At 37.5% G+C, this 19321-nt stretch overlaps 2 protein-coding genes across 2 annotated transcripts; both read right to left on the minus strand.

Moving 5' to 3' along the window:
- Positions 1-2909: 2909 nt before the first annotated feature.
- LOC106411600 (UDP-glycosyltransferase 91B1-like) lies at positions 2910-5365 on the minus strand. The gene is made up of 2 exons (XM_013852389.3): positions 4873-5365; positions 2910-4520 (listed from the first exon to the last, which is right to left on the minus strand). The coding sequence occupies exons 1-2, from the start codon at positions 5206-5208 to the stop codon at positions 3285-3287; spliced, it is 1572 nt and encodes a 523-aa protein (XP_013707843.1). The 5' UTR covers positions 5209-5365; the 3' UTR covers positions 2910-3284.
- A 12238-nt stretch (positions 5366-17603) lies between these two features.
- Positions 17604-18964, minus strand: LOC106411598 (dof zinc finger protein DOF5.7-like). The gene has a single exon (XM_013852387.3). It carries the CDS (start codon positions 18711-18713, stop codon positions 17865-17867), a length of 849 nt encoding a protein of 282 aa, XP_013707841.2. The 5' UTR covers positions 18714-18964; the 3' UTR covers positions 17604-17864.
- Positions 18965-19321: the final 357 nt, after the last annotated feature.

Raw genomic sequence — 19321 nt, forward strand, 5'->3', positions numbered from 1 at the left:
TTTTTTGGTTAGGTTCTAGTTCAATTTTTTGGTTAGGTTCGAATTTCAGTTTTGGTTTTTTGGTTCTAATCGCACGCAGGCTTCAACAATAACTTTGTTTACTATTTTACCAAAAAAAAAAACTTTGTTTACTGTGTTGAATTGTTGTTTTCTTTCTGATTGACAGCTGCACGGGGATGATGTGAACTAAACTTTAGAGAACGCTTCTCTCGAACGAGACGGGCGGCTTCGCCACAATCTCGGTTAACCCAAAGTGAGTCAATGAATTGAATCTTGATCTTAGAGCAATCTCAATGGTAGTTTCTTACCGTAAAATTCCAAAATTATATATTGATGTATGTATATAAAAGTATACTGAAATTCTTGGAAACTCAACCAATAATATCTAATTTAAGAACATCCTTATCGGTAAAGGAGATCTAATGCTAATTATGCATTAAAAATAAATCAAAAGCAATAATAAAGGCTTGAGATATCTCCTATTGTTGCGACGGAAGAGACGGTATTGGGGGACACGTGTAGGCAAAATAAGAGGAGAAAGAAGAGCGTGTCTTCGGTTCGCTTTGGTTCTGTTTCTTTCTTTCTCTCAAAACCTCTCTATCTTTCGTCTGCGAGAAGGCGAATCTCTGTGTCTCGGCGGTTCCTCGACCAAAAGGCGATAATCCTTCTCTCCATGGCTCGTCGACGTCTCGGAATCGTCTCTCTCCGTGGGTCGTAGACGAAACGACGAAAGTCTCTCTCTTCGTGGCTCCTCGAGGAAACGAAGACGGACCTCTCTCTCTCTCGGTGGCTGTTGTCGAGGAAGTAAATCGGTGATTATCTCCCGTGGGTCTCCTCGACGGTGAAGGACCGCTGTCTCTCTCTGTGGATATAGTGGAATCGGAAGGTAAATCGTTTCTTGTGTTCTTCAAGCATGCATGTGTTAGATTTGACTTATTCTTGTTCTGATTGCATGTGTTTTTTTTGATTTGTAGGTTCGATTATTTGTGGCGGTGGCTGTCGTGGACGGGGTTCTGTGTCGGTGGCTCTCCTCAACGGCGACAGAGCTCTCTTTGATGGCACTCTCCGATTCGCTAAGGTAACGCTTCTGTTTCATGTTCTTCAATGATGCATGTCTCATATTGTGCTTGGATTCTGCCGGGTTTAGCTGTAAAATATTTTGTTTCAAGTTAATCAATTATGATAACGTTTCTGTCGTTTGATTCTGTCAAGTTAATCAATTTTGATAATGTTTATGTCCTTTGATTCTGTCAAGTTAATCAATTTTGATAATGTTTTGTCCTTTGATTCTGTCGGCTTTGACTGTAAAATATTTTGTTTCAATCTCGTTTTGATTGTTGCAAGGTTATGATTAAGATTGTGTTGATTAATATTTTTTTTTGTTTCTGTCTTTGTGTGGTGAGATGAATGGATGAAGTCGGCTTTGATGTGTTATGTGGAAAGAGAGGCCAGGAAGCTTCATCAATACAGGTTAGTGTTACTCTTCCATGAATTAGAACTGATGTGGTTAGCTTCCGTGAGGAATTAAAGATGTAGTTAACTGTAACATTATGGTTGTGATGATGGTAATAAATAGAACTGACGGTTAGATAGAAAAGGGAACGTGAAGTGTGTTGAATGAATTAGATAAATGTCTAGTCTTTCTGGTTCTGCTTATTTGAAATTTAAAAAAGCATTGTTTATTGTTAGATAAATGTCAAGTCTTAACGCATTCAAGTCTGGTACTAGTTAAAAGAAAAATTGAAAGTTTTTGTGATGAATTGTTTGGTTGGTGTGTTGAATGCTAGTTCTCTTTCTCGAATTATTTATAACCATTGTCTTCCTCTTCAATCTCCAACATCTGAATGCGTTTGCTCGTTCTTTCTCCTCTTTCGCCTCTTTCACCTCTTTCTTCTCTACCTTTGACGTCGGAAATGGATTCCATTTCAAGACTCTACCAAATTTGTTGAACTACTTAATAGTCAACAAAATGTTGTGTTTAGCAGTCAAGGAAGTGTTTCGCTCTCTACAACGCAAGCTCATTTCGTAGGCACTCAAGAAGATCCAATAATTGCTGACGAGCTTCCAGCAGAGCGTAATCCCCGAAAGTGCATAAGTCGATCTCGATATTTCCCATGAAATGCATACAAATATCGCCAATATGATGGATGCTCGAACTCGAATTCGTGATGGAACAATGCATCACCAACTCAAAGTTGATTTGGTTGAACATATATGGCGTAAATTCAGACCTGATGAAGACATTGACTGAGCTCGGAAGCTTCTTTCAATTATTATTCTCATTTATTTTCTTAATCTTTTTTTCTATGTTTTATTTGAAATTCAATGTTTAAAATGTTATGTTTAATAATTTTATCAATAAATTTTAAGATAAATAAAATAAATATTTTTTTAAAAAAACTCTAAAATTAGAGACTTGCAATGGACACACTTATTTAAAGGTCTCTATCTTAAGTTTCTTAAAGTCACTTTTCCAACTTAATAATATTAAAAAAATAATTAGAACCCCTAAGTGAGTATTAGGGATATGAACCCCTAAGTAAATATTAGGGATAAGGATGCTCTAACATACTATTGGTTGGGTTTGCAAGATTTTAATATACTTTTATACATACACAACCAATATATAATTTTATAATTCCATAGTAAAAAAATACCATTGAAGGTGGTGGTAGTGAATTAGGTGACTTCAAAATATTCAAGAAATAGCTAAGCATAGCTAAACTTTTATAGAAGATTATTAATTAGACAGACGCCTAATACAACTTTTTTTGAGCGTCTAGCATTTCATTTAGATCCCATTGGCCGTGTAAAGCAATTTTAAGAACACTATTACTATCCATCTTATACTTTGTAGATCTTTGAACATTGTCTTGTTAAGTATTCCATAACCATTATTGTTGCAGAAGAAACTAATTTTGAGGTTTTGAAGAGAGTTTTCATATGTTAATCTATGTTCTGATGATTGTTCAGATCCTATCCAAGCCAAGTGTTTCCTTAATACTACGGGATATATGTGAGTTTTCTTTCAAATGTTTCTTTGTCATGCAAGTTATTTGTGAAGTTCTTGGGAGTTTAGCAGAGCTTTGTCTTCCTCGTAGACATGTCTTTATTTGATATGTCATGTAAGTTAAATAATAGGTTGGAATCACCCAGTTTATTCATAATGTCTGAAAAACATTAACATGTGCAGAGTTATTTACACTGATTGTGCCTTGTTCCCAACTTTTATTACACATCTCGTTGATGTTGAAACTGTACAGTAATTTTTATCATTATTTTCTCTACATTCCCGCTCTTTGATTCTCCAGAAACTTGATAAAACTATCCACACACTGATCTTGCAATCTCTTATCCCCAAATACTTTCTTTTGCATTGATCCAGCATTGCCTCTATAGATCTTCCCTTCTTCCTCCGCAACAACCTGTCTGATTGTCTCCGCCACAGAAACACTAGTGAACGACCCGTCTCGCTCATTCCTTGGAATCTCCTGGCCTATTTTCATCCCAGCGAGCATCCTAGCCACTAGCGGCTGGTCTAAGTTACACGGAAACATGATCAAAGGAACACCAAAGCTAAGCCCTTCAACTACTGAACCCCACCCACAGTGAGTAACAAACCCACCAACTGAACCGTGGCTCAGAATCCTACCCTGAGGTGCCCACTCTGCTCTAACAACCCCACGGCCTTTGACTCTCTCTTCAAACCCATCCGGAAGAAACACAGAAGCTTTCCTTATGGTCCAAAAGAAAGGTAACCCGCAAAGCTCCAACCCATGAGCTAAACCTTGTATCTCTTCCTCACTAACCGTCACTTCAGTTCCTAATGCTACATAAACCACAGACTTGGCTCTCTGTCTATCTAACCATTCTATGATATCATCATCCACGTCATCATCAGTTGCTTTAGCCGGAAGTAAACCTAATGGAATCACAGGCTTTCCCTGGATCTCACCGAGCAACTGAATCCACTCAGGTTCGAGCTCCATGCATGTTCTAATCGCTATAACCTCGGAGCCAGCGTAAGCCAAACCCGTTCTATAGCTATCGTTCAGCTCAGCACCGGTGACACCCGCCGTGGGATACTCCATGATCCTCCTAGCCTCAAAGGGACGGTAAGCTACGTTGGTCTCAAACGGGACCCACGGTGGAGGGTCCATGAGATCTTCCACGGTCTTGCGTGGATCACGACCGTTGATCATGATCGATGATGGTCCGTTTATGACGATGATGGAAGCTGCGTTGAACGTGCAGAAGAGGGCGCGTCTCACGCCTAGCTTCTCGGCGATAGGAGGGACCCAATAGTGCAAGATGTCGTACACTATCCAGTCCGGTTTGGAAGCTTGTAAGTACTCGGAGAAAGGTTCTGAGAGGCCGTCGAAGGCTTTCTTGAGGTAGCCGATGTGAGTCTCCGGGACATCGGTGGTGGACTCTGCGTTCTCCGGGAGGTTGTTGTCGACGGCGTGAGGTAACGGTAAGGAAACGAAGTTTATGGAGGGTGTTTTGGGAAGACGGGCGATTGTATGAATCCGACAAACACACCATTTTCGGTTGGTTCAAACAGTTGAAAAATTTAAGAAATAGATTTCCTAGATTCTTGATGCTAAAGAGAAATCAAATGGAAAAAGAACATCAAAAAGAATTTATTGATTAAAGATTATATACATGTATCATTACAAGTGTAAATAAATCTAAGAATCAATAAGCTCTTTGTATGAAGTGTTTATGTGTAAAATGGGAGAAGATCCTTTTTCTCATAAGGAGGAGCTCCTTATTTATAGAAAGATGAAGCCTAGGGCTTCCTAGCAATATGGGCCTAGTTCAATGTCTAATGGGCCTTGAGGAGGATGTAAATCCACCCCCAACAGCGATGTTACGAGGCGTGGAGATGAAGGAGATGGTGTGGCCTTTTGTTGCTATGAGCTTGGAGAGTTGTAAGTAAGGAATCATGTGACCTAAAGCTAGCCATGGGAAAACTGTTACATGAAGCTTGTGGTTTGGTTCGGCCATGTTCTGTCTGTCTCTTCTTTGAGAAACCAACGACGCCGTGTCGGCTTCTTTAAAGCTCTTCTTCTTCTGTTTGAACATCTGGCAATCACAAATGGCGGCTGAGTTACACTCTTGACACGTAAAATTAATAATGTTACGTGTGATTATTAAAGGTATGAACAACCTTGAAGATGAATGCAGTATAGAAACTGGTTTCATGGAAGTTCCATGGAAGGAGTGATGGGCACGAACCGTGGTTAGATCTTATCAATACTGGAAGTATGTGATAAGGGTTTGATGAAGGCGTGCTAGGAGGAGCATGGACGCCCCTGATGAGGTAACAGGTGGGGACTGCAGACAATTGGACATAGTCTGGTACACTATGGGCTGACCTGGTCCTTCAGTTACACCTTACTCTGTTTTATGATTATTAATCATATTATTTCTTCTTCTTATGATTGAGATTGATGATTAGACATAGTAGCACTGAACCATGGCTTGGCCGGTTCAGAAGAATCCTCCATGGCCTTGGTTTGGCAGCTAAGTCCGGATCTCCTACTTCCTGATGGATTTATGGCGATCTGACTTTGGAATCCTCTTAGTGGTGAATTATCATGAATTATCATGGTATTTGGGGATTTTTATCTGATTGATTTCGAGATGGTCAAGGTGGCCGATGGGGCTGTTCTAGGTCAAGATCCATAGGATCGAGATCGGTTCTTGGAATTCTGACTTGACCATTTTCTTAGTTAAGATTTATCATGAATCCTAATGAGTTTTTAGGGATTGATTTAGAGATGGTCCCTTGGGTCGGTTTGGCTGATCTTGGCCGAGATCTATGGGATGGAGGCCGGTTCTGGGAAATCTGATTGGACCATTCTCTTAGTTATGATTTATCATGAATTGTCATGAATTTTAATTTATTTTTGGAGCAGGTTTGCTTGCGGTCGAAATTGCACCTGATGGCATATTGGGGTCAGATCCTTGTGTTAGGATATCTGATCATATGTTTGTGTGCTGGAACATATTGTCGCTTATGATATTGATCATAAGGAATTGCTGGTTATCAACCTTGGTGTTGGTAAGGCAGGCCGTGTGTGATCTGATCATGGGCAAGGATGGACGACCTGATCCTTGGATGATGGATCAAGGTGTATGATCTGATTGATCAAAGGATGCACCGGTGGTAAGAGCGACACTAATCAGGTTCAGTGGGACCTGGTTCCATGACTGATTAGGAAGTATGAAGACTCATCAGTTCTGAGTCATGTGGGGTGGTTGGTTGATTGACTCAGGATCTGATGGGCATTGTTAGTCCATGAGCTGGACTTGGTATCATAAGTTGATAAGGCAAAAAGGATGTGGGACAGTGCATGAGCTGGTAAGGGCCAGATGCATGTCCTTAGCTGTTTGAAGACTTCTCAAGGGTTACTTATGTCTGTGGGGATGGTTGGCTGAATGACTAAGTACCCAAGGGAAGAGTTTATGCAGGTGTAAAGGAGCTGGACGCAGTATATGGCAGCTGGCCATAGCTCGGTCCTAGCTCAGTTCGAGTGTGACAGCTCGATCAGCTGGTTTATGAGTTCATTCAGCTAGAGTAGCTGGGCCGATGAGCTAACAAGCTCCGTGGATGTGGCAAAGGTATGATCTAGCAATGTTGCATAGATCTAGATAGAATGGTTAGGGGAATGGAACCTCAGATTTGTATGCCTTGATTTGGGTTCGGGATTGACCTTGGAGCTAGCTGGTAGTTGAGTATACTAACCATTAGCCGAGGTGATTCGACCAGACAAGTATTATATTGGTTATAGACCAATGGTTAAGTACATACTATTCCGCTGTGCATAAGTTGAAAGGATCTAGCTAGGGAATGACTAAGGTAGTCTTGAGCTAGGATATGAGTTAGCCCTCGCCAATGGGCGATATTTTAAATAAAGGGCAAAATTTTTAGAGGTTCGGTCCGGGTATGGACTGAGCGACGTGAGGCATCGACCGCGGCCTAGTCGGCCGGGATCGGGTCTTACAAGTTGGTATCAGAGCCAGGTACAAATGATAGTGTTACGAGGGGTATGTTTTTACGTAGGAAAGTGTGAATATTTAGTGATTTAATAAATAAAATATAATTTATTAAATTAAAATCCTATGACTTTTTTATGTGTGATTATTTATTTAGACCTTTCTTTAAAAAATTTATCAAATCACATATCATTTAAATACAATATTTTTTATATCATAATCTTTTATTTGAAATATTTTTTTTTTCCACTAGACTTTTATTAATGGAACAAGGTCCCACTGGACCGAGCCCAACATACAACAGACAAAGGCCCAACTAACAGACCCAAACTTAACAAAACACTATGGCCTAACAGCCCAAAGCAAAACGCGAAACCCCGTCGCAGAAGAAATCGAGTCACACGTCCACGTGTTCGATCGCCCGACGATCAATGGACACGTGTCTTGACGAGAATCAACCTTCTTCCTCCGGAAACCAGCGAAGCGACACGACGTATCACCGTCGACGGCGAGACAAACCCTAGACGAAACGGTCAAACCGAACGACCACCGGAAAGCTCAAGCCGATAAGTCATCAAGGACTGGCGGATCTGCGAGATCGACAACATGATTAACCGCCTACAATCGATCCAAAACCTCCGATTTACCATCAGAGAATCAGAACGAGAGGCACGAGAACAAAGAAGCACAGAACCGCATATCAAAGAGGAGCGGGAGAACCCCGATAAAGAGCAGGCGAAAGCAACATTAAAGAAGCCACCACCTCCCGGAGACAAAAGCCGGCGAAGCTGGTGTTAAACGAACCACCGCTACCCGGCGACAGAACCGGCCGACCACCACCGAAGAGAAAGGTGCGACGCCGGAGCCAAAAACCCGATCTAAACAACTCTCTAATCTCTACTTGTGAAAGATTGAGATTGAGAACAAGAAAAGTAGAGAGAAAATCATCTCCAATTCAAAGACCAACGAATTTTCGTGATTAATTAATTTATATTCTAATTATCATTAAAATATAATTAAAATAAAATTAATTCAGTTTTGATTTAAAATAAAAATTTAAATCCCGTAAATATTTTAATTATATTTTACTGATAACTGAAATTGAAATTAGTTGCTTTTGGAAATAAAATTTAAAAATATTTGGTTAGAATTTTTAAAAAAAATATTCATTTGTATTTGAAATAAAAAATTAAAAATTAAAAAATATCGAATCTATTAAATTAGAGTCATATTTTGGATTTCATATGTTATATTTTAATTTTGAACTACACATGTTCATTTAAATTATTTAAATTTCGTTATATAAAATAGATATAAAAGATCTCAAACCATTTAAAGTTGGATGAAAAATTGAGATTAAAATTATAGTTCAGAAATGACCCATTTAGAGTTAGAGCTGGTATTGATTTTTAGCTGATATTTTATATACAAAGACTTATATTCGGTTTTCAGATCTCAGTAACAACCTAGAATCCTTTTAGAAAATATAAAAGATGAACTCAAAAAATTTAAAAAATAAAATAAATATTTAAAATGAATTTTAGCTGTGCATGGCACGATTGGCGCGTATTCTGTTCTAGTCGAAGTTTATGTCAAAAGAAAACCAAAAGAATAAATAATATATCAGCTATTGTCAATTGTGAACTGCTTAGTTAGCTATACTTCAATATATAAATGTATATATAGCTATAGCTAAAACTGTATTGAAATAACATTTTTTGAGTTTTTGTATTGAATATATATAAATCTAATGAAAAACTTGGAAAATAGATTAAATAAAATGTAAAACAATTATTCTCTCCCTTTTCCTCTTCTCTCTCAAGCGCTCAAGAAGAAGATAACTCCTCCGCCGGCGCGTGCCGTCCAGTCCGTCGCCGGCCAGCACCACCTCTTCCCTTTCTCTTCTTTATTTGCTCACCTCTTTCCTTATCTCTGTGGCGTCGATATGTCGGACCCCCTGGTGGCTGGTTCATCACGAGATCCCTAGATCTGTCCGGACAGATACGGTGCCCTGAACCTCTCCTCTGGTGGTTCTACGAGATGTTGCGAGTTTTGAAGGAGGCTGAGTCGGCTTTTAGAGTTTTGATTTTGGCAGATCTATTTTCCAATTTTTTCGATCTGTTAGAGTCATTGCAACAACGGTGATATCTTGCATATTTACATTGTTTTATCCATTTATTCATGTGCATTTTCATCATATAAATTAGGATTTAGCCATGTCTAGGTTGCATTTTGCATACATGTGTCTCTATTAGGTATTGGAGTACCACATGGAGTTCTTGGAGACATTTGTGTGCGTTTGGAGCTCAAAAGAGGTGATTAAGGTGATCATTGGACGAGCAATGCATGGGAGCGACGCCGTGAACTCGCTCGCCATTTACGCTTCGGAGCGACCTCCTAGAACGACAAGGCGAAGTCGCTCCAGCTCCTAGAGCGACCTCACCACAGCGACACCCAGAGGTCGCTCGGGTTGTGTCGATTTGAAAGCGACGAACAAGCCGGGAGCGACCTCCTAGAGCGACACCCTAAGGTCGCTCGCGTTTATGGTTTCTGAGCAAGCCGGGAGCGACATCTTCAGAGCGACACAGCCAGGTCGCTCGCGAGGAGACGACCCGGGAGCGACGTCTTCGGAGCGACACAGCCAGGTCGCTCGCGAAGAAACGACCCGGGAGCGACCTCTCGCAGCGACGTGCCGAGGTCGCTCCGCGTGTTTTGCTTGGACGATTTTTATGTTATTTCAGGGGCCTTTTGGTCATTTGTTTTGTTGTTTTACATGGCAAAAACCTAAGTTAAGTACTTTGGTAAGCCATTGGAGGCAGAAAATCTTTTTTCTGGAGAACAACTAGTAAAAACTTCTTTTGATTCAGATTTCATTGTTTTTCATCTTGTGTTCTTGTTGATTTCTTATCTATTCCTCTACATGATTAATCTGAAATCCAATATGGGTTTAAGAGGAATAATGGAGATTAGTGAGTAATCACCTTTTGAATTCATGGGTTAGGGAGATCAAGGGTGATTAGGTTAGTTCTAGGATGTTTTAGTGTAGATCATTCTTGTTCCTTGCTAGTAGAGTATTCATAATGCATCTTCTGAGTTGGCCACTCAAAAGTTGACCAATAGGCATTTCTCACCCAAAAGGTGTTTGATGAAATGTCTGAGACAACTCTCCTAGGCTTTTAGTATACTTTGCCAAAGACATTTGTTGTTAAAGGTTCTAAGATAGCTAATAGACTTGTTAGTAATGATTGCTTTCACATTATTCAACCAAAGACATTTGATGTTTGAGATATGTTAGCAAATGAGCATTCATCTAGACATAGAGCTTGCTTAGAATTGTGTCTAGGCTTAAGGTCGATAGTTTGATTGATCATTTGCCATCCTTAGTTCGATACTTGATCACCCAAGGTCTAATCCCTATGCCCATGAGTTCTCTTTTCCCTTAGTCAGAAAGTATCATTCTGTAATTGCTTTCTAGTATTAGTAGTAGTTTAAAGCCCATCTAAATCATTTGTTGCACTTAGATTAAGTGAGTACTTGCATTCTCGGTGATTTGATATCCCTCAGAACTGGTTCGACAATCTTTTATACTACAACATTTGTCTTAGGAGACTTGAAAACTCCTAACATCAAACGGCGAGTGAAGGTTTGGTGTGGACTCCTCCTTCTTAAAAGTTTTCTTCTTGCGACAGTGGTCGTCGTGGAGTGGAGCGCTGGGTCACTGTGGTTCGAAGCTCGGTGTCTTGTTCCGAACCCTGGTGTTTGCTTGCGTTCAATGAAGACTGCAGTTTTACAACTGTAGGTGCGTGCTCTGTTCATCCGTGGCTGTGTGGCGGCGGGTCAGCGGAGAGTTTTGCGTGTGTAGCTCAAGAGTGCCGGCATTTGCTATGTCGTCTATGGCAGTTGCTTCTCCCTCTCAGCCGCTACTCTTCATTTGTCAGCTCCCCTCACTGTTTTGAGTCAGGTTATCTCTCGGGTCAGTGCACATGACTTCGAGTTTTGCTTCAAGTTCGCTTTGATGTTTGTCCTTCGCATCCCAAGCGAGGGTTAGACTGAAGCGCGGATGGGACCAGATTGGGTTTTCTTATTTGGGCCAGGGTGTCGCCTAGCCAGTAGATTGGGTCAGTTTGTTGGCTGAGCGGCAAGGGGACTTGGTGGAAGATCAATCATCCCAGTGCTCCGATGGTCAATTGGTCCTCCGAGCAGATTGATTTCTCTCCCTTTTGCAGGATTTGAAGCACTTGTACTTGGAATTGCTTTCGTTGCAGCTCGTTCTTTAGGTTGATGCGGACTGCGTGGTCTCTCGGATCTTGGAGTCTTCTCAACCCTGAACCGGTGGATCTCTCGAGGCTCTGTTATGTTACTTTGCAGCCTCTCTACCAATCGGTCTCTACACGTAATGTCAGTGATGAAAGCAATCTTGAAGAGATCGTCAAAGGCAAGCTACACCGGCGATGACACGAAAAGACCGGCATCCGAGGCAACGAGGTAAACCTCACCCTTTGAGTGGTAATCATCAACGGTTGAGAACGGTTAATGACTTCCTAAAAATTTTGGAGCGCTCTAGCGGAACGTGTCGGTTTGGTGGGCAAACGAAGCTAGTGTTGTAATGTTTGATTTAGGATATTTTGTTCGAATCAAGTTTGTAATTCGTCACTTGAATTCCCATTTTTCGGGTTGATTTATGGAAGTAAATATTATATATATATATATATAAATCTAACTCCAAAAACTAATCGTCAACAATAAAATTTCGGTTACGTACCACGAAGAAAAAAGGTAATGACGTGACAAAAAAAAGAGAACATGTAACTTGTTTCGTGTTGGAAGCTTTATCTTATCTTTTCTCATCATTACCAAAGAAGACGTTATTTTGGGATGAGGTTATGACAAAGTTTGTATGAGTGTGCTAGATATCGGTTCGACGGCCACGTGTATAGAAACTTTGGTTCCAAACGAAAGTAGAATTTGTAGAATCTTTTGTATTTTTTTCTGGTTCGTTTGCTCGTTTCACCGTTTCCATTTTGTTTCATATCTTATCAAGTGGAATGATTTAGTAGTTTACTTTCATCCACTTTTATCTAACATATACATTCATGTAGAAAAATGCGTCGTATATAATAACGCCAAAACTGTAAAAATTATATGTGAATGTATAATTTTAATCAAACGACGCAACGCATTTTTCGTATCTGTACGCATAAACATTGTTGTTGCATTTAACCAAACTCCTCTCACCAGTCGTAAATCGTGAGCTTTCTCGCAGTTGGTTTAGGTTTTTGCAACGTCATCTTCGACCCAACTCCAAAACACTATTTTAGTGCAACATTAAAATTTTACGCAAATTTGGTGTGAAACATTAAAATACTATTCATCCCACTGAAACACTATTCATTTATTTTATTAATGAAACACACAATTAAATAAATGATAAATAAGAAACTTAATACATATAATATTATAAAATAATTTTAGTATGAAATTTAGTGTTATGGTTGGAGAAAAACTTATTTTTAGGGTTAAAATTACACTAAAATAGTGTGATTTTGACACTAAAATAATGTTAATGGTTGGAGATACCGTAGCAAAGCCGTGAAATAGGGTCATACTAAATTGGAAAATTTGCCGAAACTAATCCACAACTTGATTTTAACCACAAACCTATATACAAACCTATACCCAAACTTGAATCAAATGCAAAACTAACCTAAAATTCTTGTGAAATTACAGCCAGCCCCTTGTGACCAAACAAAAAAACAGAAGTCATTTTTACGAATATAGCCCCAATAAGTCGTCTGAGATGTTGGAAGTCGTCGGGACAACTTCAAAGTAAGTCTTCTAGTGTAGTTGATCTTAAAAATAATTTATAAATTTTTTAAAAAAATATTTTGATAAGCGAAAAATTAAAATCATGTAATTATAAACAGTTTCAAGTGATATAAATTAAAATATAACAAAATTGAATTGTTTTCAACATAGATGAGTGTAGGTAGTGAATCATGGTATTCTTTGGTCTAGGGTTTGGCAACATATGTTGTAGTATTGTATGTATTCTTAGGGTTAGATTTTGGAAAGCTTGAATGTTTTTTTGAAAAAATAATTTTTTAACTATACGTGTTTATTTTTGTGTATAGTAAACACTTTTGAAGTTTAATTTGATTTTATGAAGTGTTTAGTTAGTTAATTAAGTTTAGGGGTAATGTTTAGGGTCTAGACGACTTACATGGAAGTCGTTTGGTGAAGAAATTAAAACAGACGACTTACATGTAAGTCGTCCAAATATTTTCCTGCTTAAGTAATTTAAACCAGAGGAAAGTCTTCTATTTTAGTTTTCCGCTAAAAATATTTTAATTTCCTGCTAAAAATATTAAAGTCTTCTGGGGGACTTACAAGTAAATCGTCTGAATCAAAAATATTTAACCTAATTAGATTTTTTTGTCTCCCTATATAAAAAAAAATTACACATTCTCTCTGCTCATCTCAAATGGCTGCAACAAAAATATAAAATTCATCATTCTAAAACTCTTAAACCTCTCTCTAATCTCTTTGACTTGAAAATACCAAACTTTATATGAATTTTTCAGTTTTGTCTCATGTCTTTCTTACTAATCTATCTTTTTTTGCAGGTTTTTAATCAGATGGTACTCATCTTCCACTCATTTAAAGGTAGATCTATTAATTTTATATATGTATTTTTGTGTGTTCTATAAAGGTAGATTTATCTAATATTCCACTCATTTTCTCTGTTTTTAACCCATTTTAACGTTTTTTGATATGCAGGTTTTTCAGATCTGGATTTGATATGCAGGTTTTTCAGATATGGAAAACTTCTGGGACGACTTACATGTTAGTCGTCTAAAATATAATGCGCTAGACGACTTCCACAAAGTCTTCCCGACGACTTCTTAGAAGACTTTCTGGTCTTCCAGACGACTTCCAGGAAGTCTTCCAGACGATTTCCAGGAAGTCGTCTGGACTTCCAGGAAGTCGTCTGGACTTCCTGGAAGTCTTCTGACGAAGTCTTCTTCCATATCAAGTGGAGTCCAAGCTTGTCTTTGTAGAGGAATGATCTATAATAGTTTTGTTTGTGGTCTGTTTTGTGATTTGGATGTCTACTCTTTTAATTGTGAATTTTTTGTAAAATCAGTAATAATGTTTTCCAGAATGTAATACATGTGCTAACAATGTGTTTACACATTTACAAATCAATGAAATAATAGACTTCAATAGCCTTTTTCTTATCTTTGGATCTCTCATATGTAATAATAAACTCCAATGGCCTTTTTCTCATCTTAATAAACAAGAATGTTGGTAGCTTCATATTGATACAACATTTTAAGAAGCATTTTAACCCTTCTTCCAACTCATATCAATAATCATTATTAGTGTCTATAACAATAATACTTAAGAGATGAAAACAAACAATAGTAACTAGTCAAAGCATATCATATTTTTTATAAGTTTGTGTTGAAAAACTTAGTCAAATTTAGTAAAACAAATGGAGAAAACATAGTTTTGAAAATATGAGTTTTACATATCTTGAATTTACTTATCACTCTTAAAAATACAAGTTATTCAAAAACTAGCGTAGAAGACTTAAAAACTAGCGTAGAAGACTTCCACGGAAGTCTTCTCGGATCAGTTAGAAACTTTAATTAACGTGAATATTGGTAACCTCATAAATATTACCAATTAAGTTATAAATTTCATTCAGTAGCCCAAATATTCATTAATAAACATGAATTAACAAGAAAATGTTAAAAAGTCTTTATAGTTTTAGAGAAAATGCAAGTTTATTAAACATTGACGCATACGACATCAACGGAGGTCGTCTAGTAGACTTCCAGAGAAGTGTTCCATTTAGGCCATTTTTGCAATTAAAATTTTACAAAGACTCTGTTGTAATGAGTCGGTTAACTCCACATACTATGTGTTCATGTCCAGGTTATAATCTTCTTGACCCATTGCAACAAGATCAGCATGTATCGAAACTTCACTCAAAAATAACATTCTCGCTCCTTTGAAATGATCAACCACAAAATTCCAACATCCATCTTTCAACAACCATTCTCCATACACTGCATGTAACTGACGCATCATCTGAAAAAATCAAAATAAAACACATTAGCAAACATAGAACAAAGAAAACAAAAGTTTATTAAAGATCGACGCGGGCAACTTCAATCTAAGTCTTCCAGACGACTAAAATATAAGTCGTCTGGTCAACGCAGAAGTTATTTTTGCAATTGACTTTGAAATCTGTTATCTGAGACGACTGAAAAATAAGTCGTCTACTTTTGTTTGGTTCAAAAAAAACTCCAAAAAAGCTAGACGACTTACATTTCAGTCGTCATAGGTTAGTTTTGCATTTGACTAGATTATTTCAGAAGTTTGACTTGAAGTTTTTTTTTTCAATGGCAAAACTAACCTACGACGACTTACATGTAAGTCGTCGGGTTTTAATAAAATATTGATATTTCAATTTTCCACCAGACGACTGAAAAATAAGTCGTCTAGAAAAGTCAAAATTCTGACAAAATCCAGTCAAATGCAAAACTAACCTATGACGATTGTAAGTCGTCTAGGTTCTTTGGAGACTTTTTTGTAACCAAACAAAAGCATACGAGTTATATTTCAGTCGTCTCAGAAAATAGATTTCAAAGTCAATTGCAAAAATAATCTCTGCATTGACCAGACGACTTCCAGGTAAGTCGTCTACAGCCAGGCGGCTTACCTGGGAATTCGTCTGGACGAACAGATCTGGAAAAAAACTCAATTTCATACCTTAAATTGATGAGATAACTTCCTTAGCACACATAAGGCTTCTCCAAGCAAATAGAATCTCAAACGAAAGTGATCCACCCAGAATCGTTAGCTTCTATGACTCTATGAACCATAAAAAATGTAGAATCAAAATCTTGGATTTTTTTAGCTAAATGTGGAGAGAAAGTGAGAGAGATGTTGTGTTTAGTTCATAAGAATGGAGAAAGAAGAAGGATAAATCGATTTTGAGAGAATTAAGAGCTTCAAATTGGTTGTTCATGGTGGTTGGGGTATTGATGACAATGACAATCTTGTAATTACTCGAAGATGATGAGGATGAGAGAGTAAAAATGTCATTTTCGAAAGAAAAAAATTGATGGTATTTTCGTGAATTATATGAACTTGTGGAGTGAATAGGGCAAAACTAATTTCCCAAAAAAGAGGTTAGTTTTGTGTTCGAGTTTGAGTTCTATGTCAATTTTGCAAAAAGCCCTACTAAATTTATTCATATTGCATGATATACAAGCTGTTACATCACTTGTATTCACATTCATGTTACATCACTTGTATTCACATTCATCATGCTTTTTTCCTATCTATCCGTTTCATTAATTCATCAAAAATATTATTTCTCTTTTTGTTTTATTATATTGCAGTTTTTAAATCATTTATCTGTCATCAAACAACATTACATTTTAGCTTTCTGTTTGGCTAGTTAATGTAGGTGGCCTCAACCAAAAGCAACAAAAGGTTGATTCTTAATTTTTACTACCTTTAAGGATAATTAAAAGAGATGATAAATAGAAGGAAACAGAAAGTGAAGGTGTCCGAAAGACAAAGTTTTTAGGATGCAAAAATCGTATAAAGCGAACTTTACTAATGATCAATTATAAAAAGCTCTAAAGTAAATTGTAGTATGCAAAAGTGCCAACATCGCCTCTCTTTTTCTTAGGGTGAAACTAAGAGCATTATTAATGGGTTCTTAGGATATAATTTTTAGCGGACTATAATAAACTGTCTTTTAACTTTTAACTAAAAAAACTTACAAGAATCTTAATTAATCATGCTCTAACATTGACTTTAAGTGATTGAATTAAAAAAATGATTAGTCTTGTGAATCTTTTCTATTTTCTGCTTTGTGATTAACTCAGCTTTGTCTCCATAACTTAAAAGTCACAGAACTAATTATACTCTAAAATGAGTGAGCTTATCTGTTATGTTAGCATTTAGTCAATGCTAATTCTTATAGAGTTTTAACTAAATCGTAGTTTGATTATTTATAAATTTATATTTTTACCACATAAATGGAGTTAATAAACAAACACAAATTGAGTTAATAAAATAGTGATGAAAATGTTATTGATAGAGTGCTAAAATGAGTGAGCTTATTTGTATCATTCACATAGAGCCTACTTCTGGTTTCTGCATAAGACCCAAGTACTTGCAGACCTTTCATATATCAGTAATAAGATGTACATTCATACACTAACACACTAACATATAGTATATACGTGTGTGTTCATGTATATAATTCATGTATGTTAGTGTATACGCATTTACTGTGCTCCAAGCTTAATTATTCACTAGCTCTCTTCCGATTGATATGGATGGGCAATTATCGTACTTGGCTCAACATGTGTGTAATAGAGCTTAGTTAAAGTAAGATTATTTAAAAGGTACTATAAAACCAATCCCAGTGAAACATTATCTGCTCACTGAAAATGACTTCTGAAGAAAACTTTTAAATGTAATTAACCTTGGGATAACAATCACCCATTTAGTCATTAATTGAGAATTTCATCACCAAACCAACAATAGTCTCTCAATAATTAAGCTTGGAGCACAGTAAATCCTGTTACGAATTTTCCCATTGAAATAATTAATAAACAGACAAACACACAAGCCTAGAGAATATATTGTAGTATCTCTCTCCAATGTTGAATCTTCACCCCCAATTTTGTTACAAATTGAACTTAAAATACTAAAATAGTAACCAACAGCAAAAGATTACAAACATAAAAACATTTTGGCATTACATCACAAGCACACATAATTTTAATATTGATCATTTTTTTAACACAAAATATTGTTTCTTTAACTTACCAAGAATCATGGCAAAGATTAAGATCAGTCCAAGCTTGAACTCCATTCCGTTGATCACTTCCTCCTGTGTTATTTGTATCATTGTTATTGATCACCTCTTCGTTATCATTATTATAACTAAAAGACCACTCTGTCTGATTCTCTCCTTTCTTCGTCGGCAACGAATTCACGATCTCTAGATTCCGGTAAAGAACCGGCTGTGGCCTCTCAACAACAACGTTCTCTTCTGTAGAGTTACCTAAAAGCATAGCCATCCTCTGTTGCTGAAGCCTCCAGTGTAAATCTTGGTTTAAACAACTCAAAGTTTCTATAGAAGTAGCTAGGGTTCCTGCGGTTGTGAAAGTCGCCGGAGAATGGTTGTTGTAGTCTCCGAAACCCATTAACGATAATCCCGACCTGACATCAACGGGTGTTGTTTTGGCCTGCTCCATGGACCTAAGGCCAAGAACTTCTTGATTATTCATAAGTTGAAAACCCATTGTTGTTGGAGGAGGGAAAAACTTGGAGGAATCTTCCATGACTGAAGAGTAAAATCTCTGACATGGAGGAGTTGATGTGTTAGGTTTGAATGATTTTTTGGTTTTCCGACAACCGCCACCGATGGGGACGTTTCTTAAGGCACCGCCACGTGTCCAGTAACGGCGGCAAGATTTGCAGAAATGACGAGGTTGAGAGAGGTTGTAGTTGTTGTAGTAACATAACTTTGTGTTTGAGGAGTTGCAGCGAGGGCACTTTAGGGTTTGTTGGTCTTGAGAGCTGGAGGAAGACGGTGATTTTTTGGTATGGGATGTACCGGAGATACGGTGATCCGGTTTAGGAGAGTGGAGATTGGTATGGGAGGACATGTTGAGATGGGATGAGATTACCAGGGAAGAAGAAAAGTTTGTTCCTTTTCAGTTTTTTTTTTGGTTTGAAGGAAATAGGTTAAGTAGCAGGAGAAGAGAGAGATGGAAGAACAGTTGGTAAAATGGGTTCATATGGTGTATATTTATATATATAGATGTTAATTTTTGTACTTCTACAAACATCTTAGATGTTTTTGTATATGTGAGCAAATGCATATGGTCCAATTTATGTTTTAAGAAAGTTTGTTTGGCATAATTATTATAGATATTAAGGCTGGGCAAATAAACCGAACCCGAAAATCCGAACCGAATCCGATCCGATAAAAATGAATCCGAACCGATCCGAACCCGATGTAAATACCGAATGGATCTTGTTTTGTGGTATTTCGGGTTATGGGTATTATCCGAACCGAACCCGAATCTAAATGGATATCCGATAGAACCCGAAAAATTCAAAACCTCTAAAAGATCTTGTACCAAACATGATCTCAATTCCTAATATATATCCAAAATACACTAAGAAATATTGAACATCTAAAATACTTATCTATTACACGAAGGTTGGTGGTTCTATTACATGAAGGTTGATGGTTGAAGATGGCCGTTGA

This window comes from Brassica napus, chromosome C9 (genome assembly GCF_020379485.1).
Source record: "Brassica napus cultivar Da-Ae chromosome C9, Da-Ae, whole genome shotgun sequence".
NCBI classification, from domain to species: Eukaryota; Viridiplantae; Streptophyta; class Magnoliopsida; order Brassicales; family Brassicaceae; genus Brassica; species Brassica napus.

Excerpts from the sequence above, each read along its gene's own strand:
- LOC106411600 (XM_013852389.3), bottom strand. The coding sequence starts at position 5,208 with ATGAAACCAGTTTCTATACTGCATTCATCTTCAAGGTTGTTCATACCT. Across the intron at positions 4,521-4,872 it reads TCATCTCCACGCCTCGTAAC|ATCGCCCGTCTTCCCAAAAC; the intron begins ATCGCTGTTGGG and ends CGGATTCATACA.
- LOC106411598 (XM_013852387.3), bottom strand. The coding sequence starts at position 18,713 with ATGTCCTCCCATACCAATCTCCACTCTCCTAAACCGGATCACCGTATC.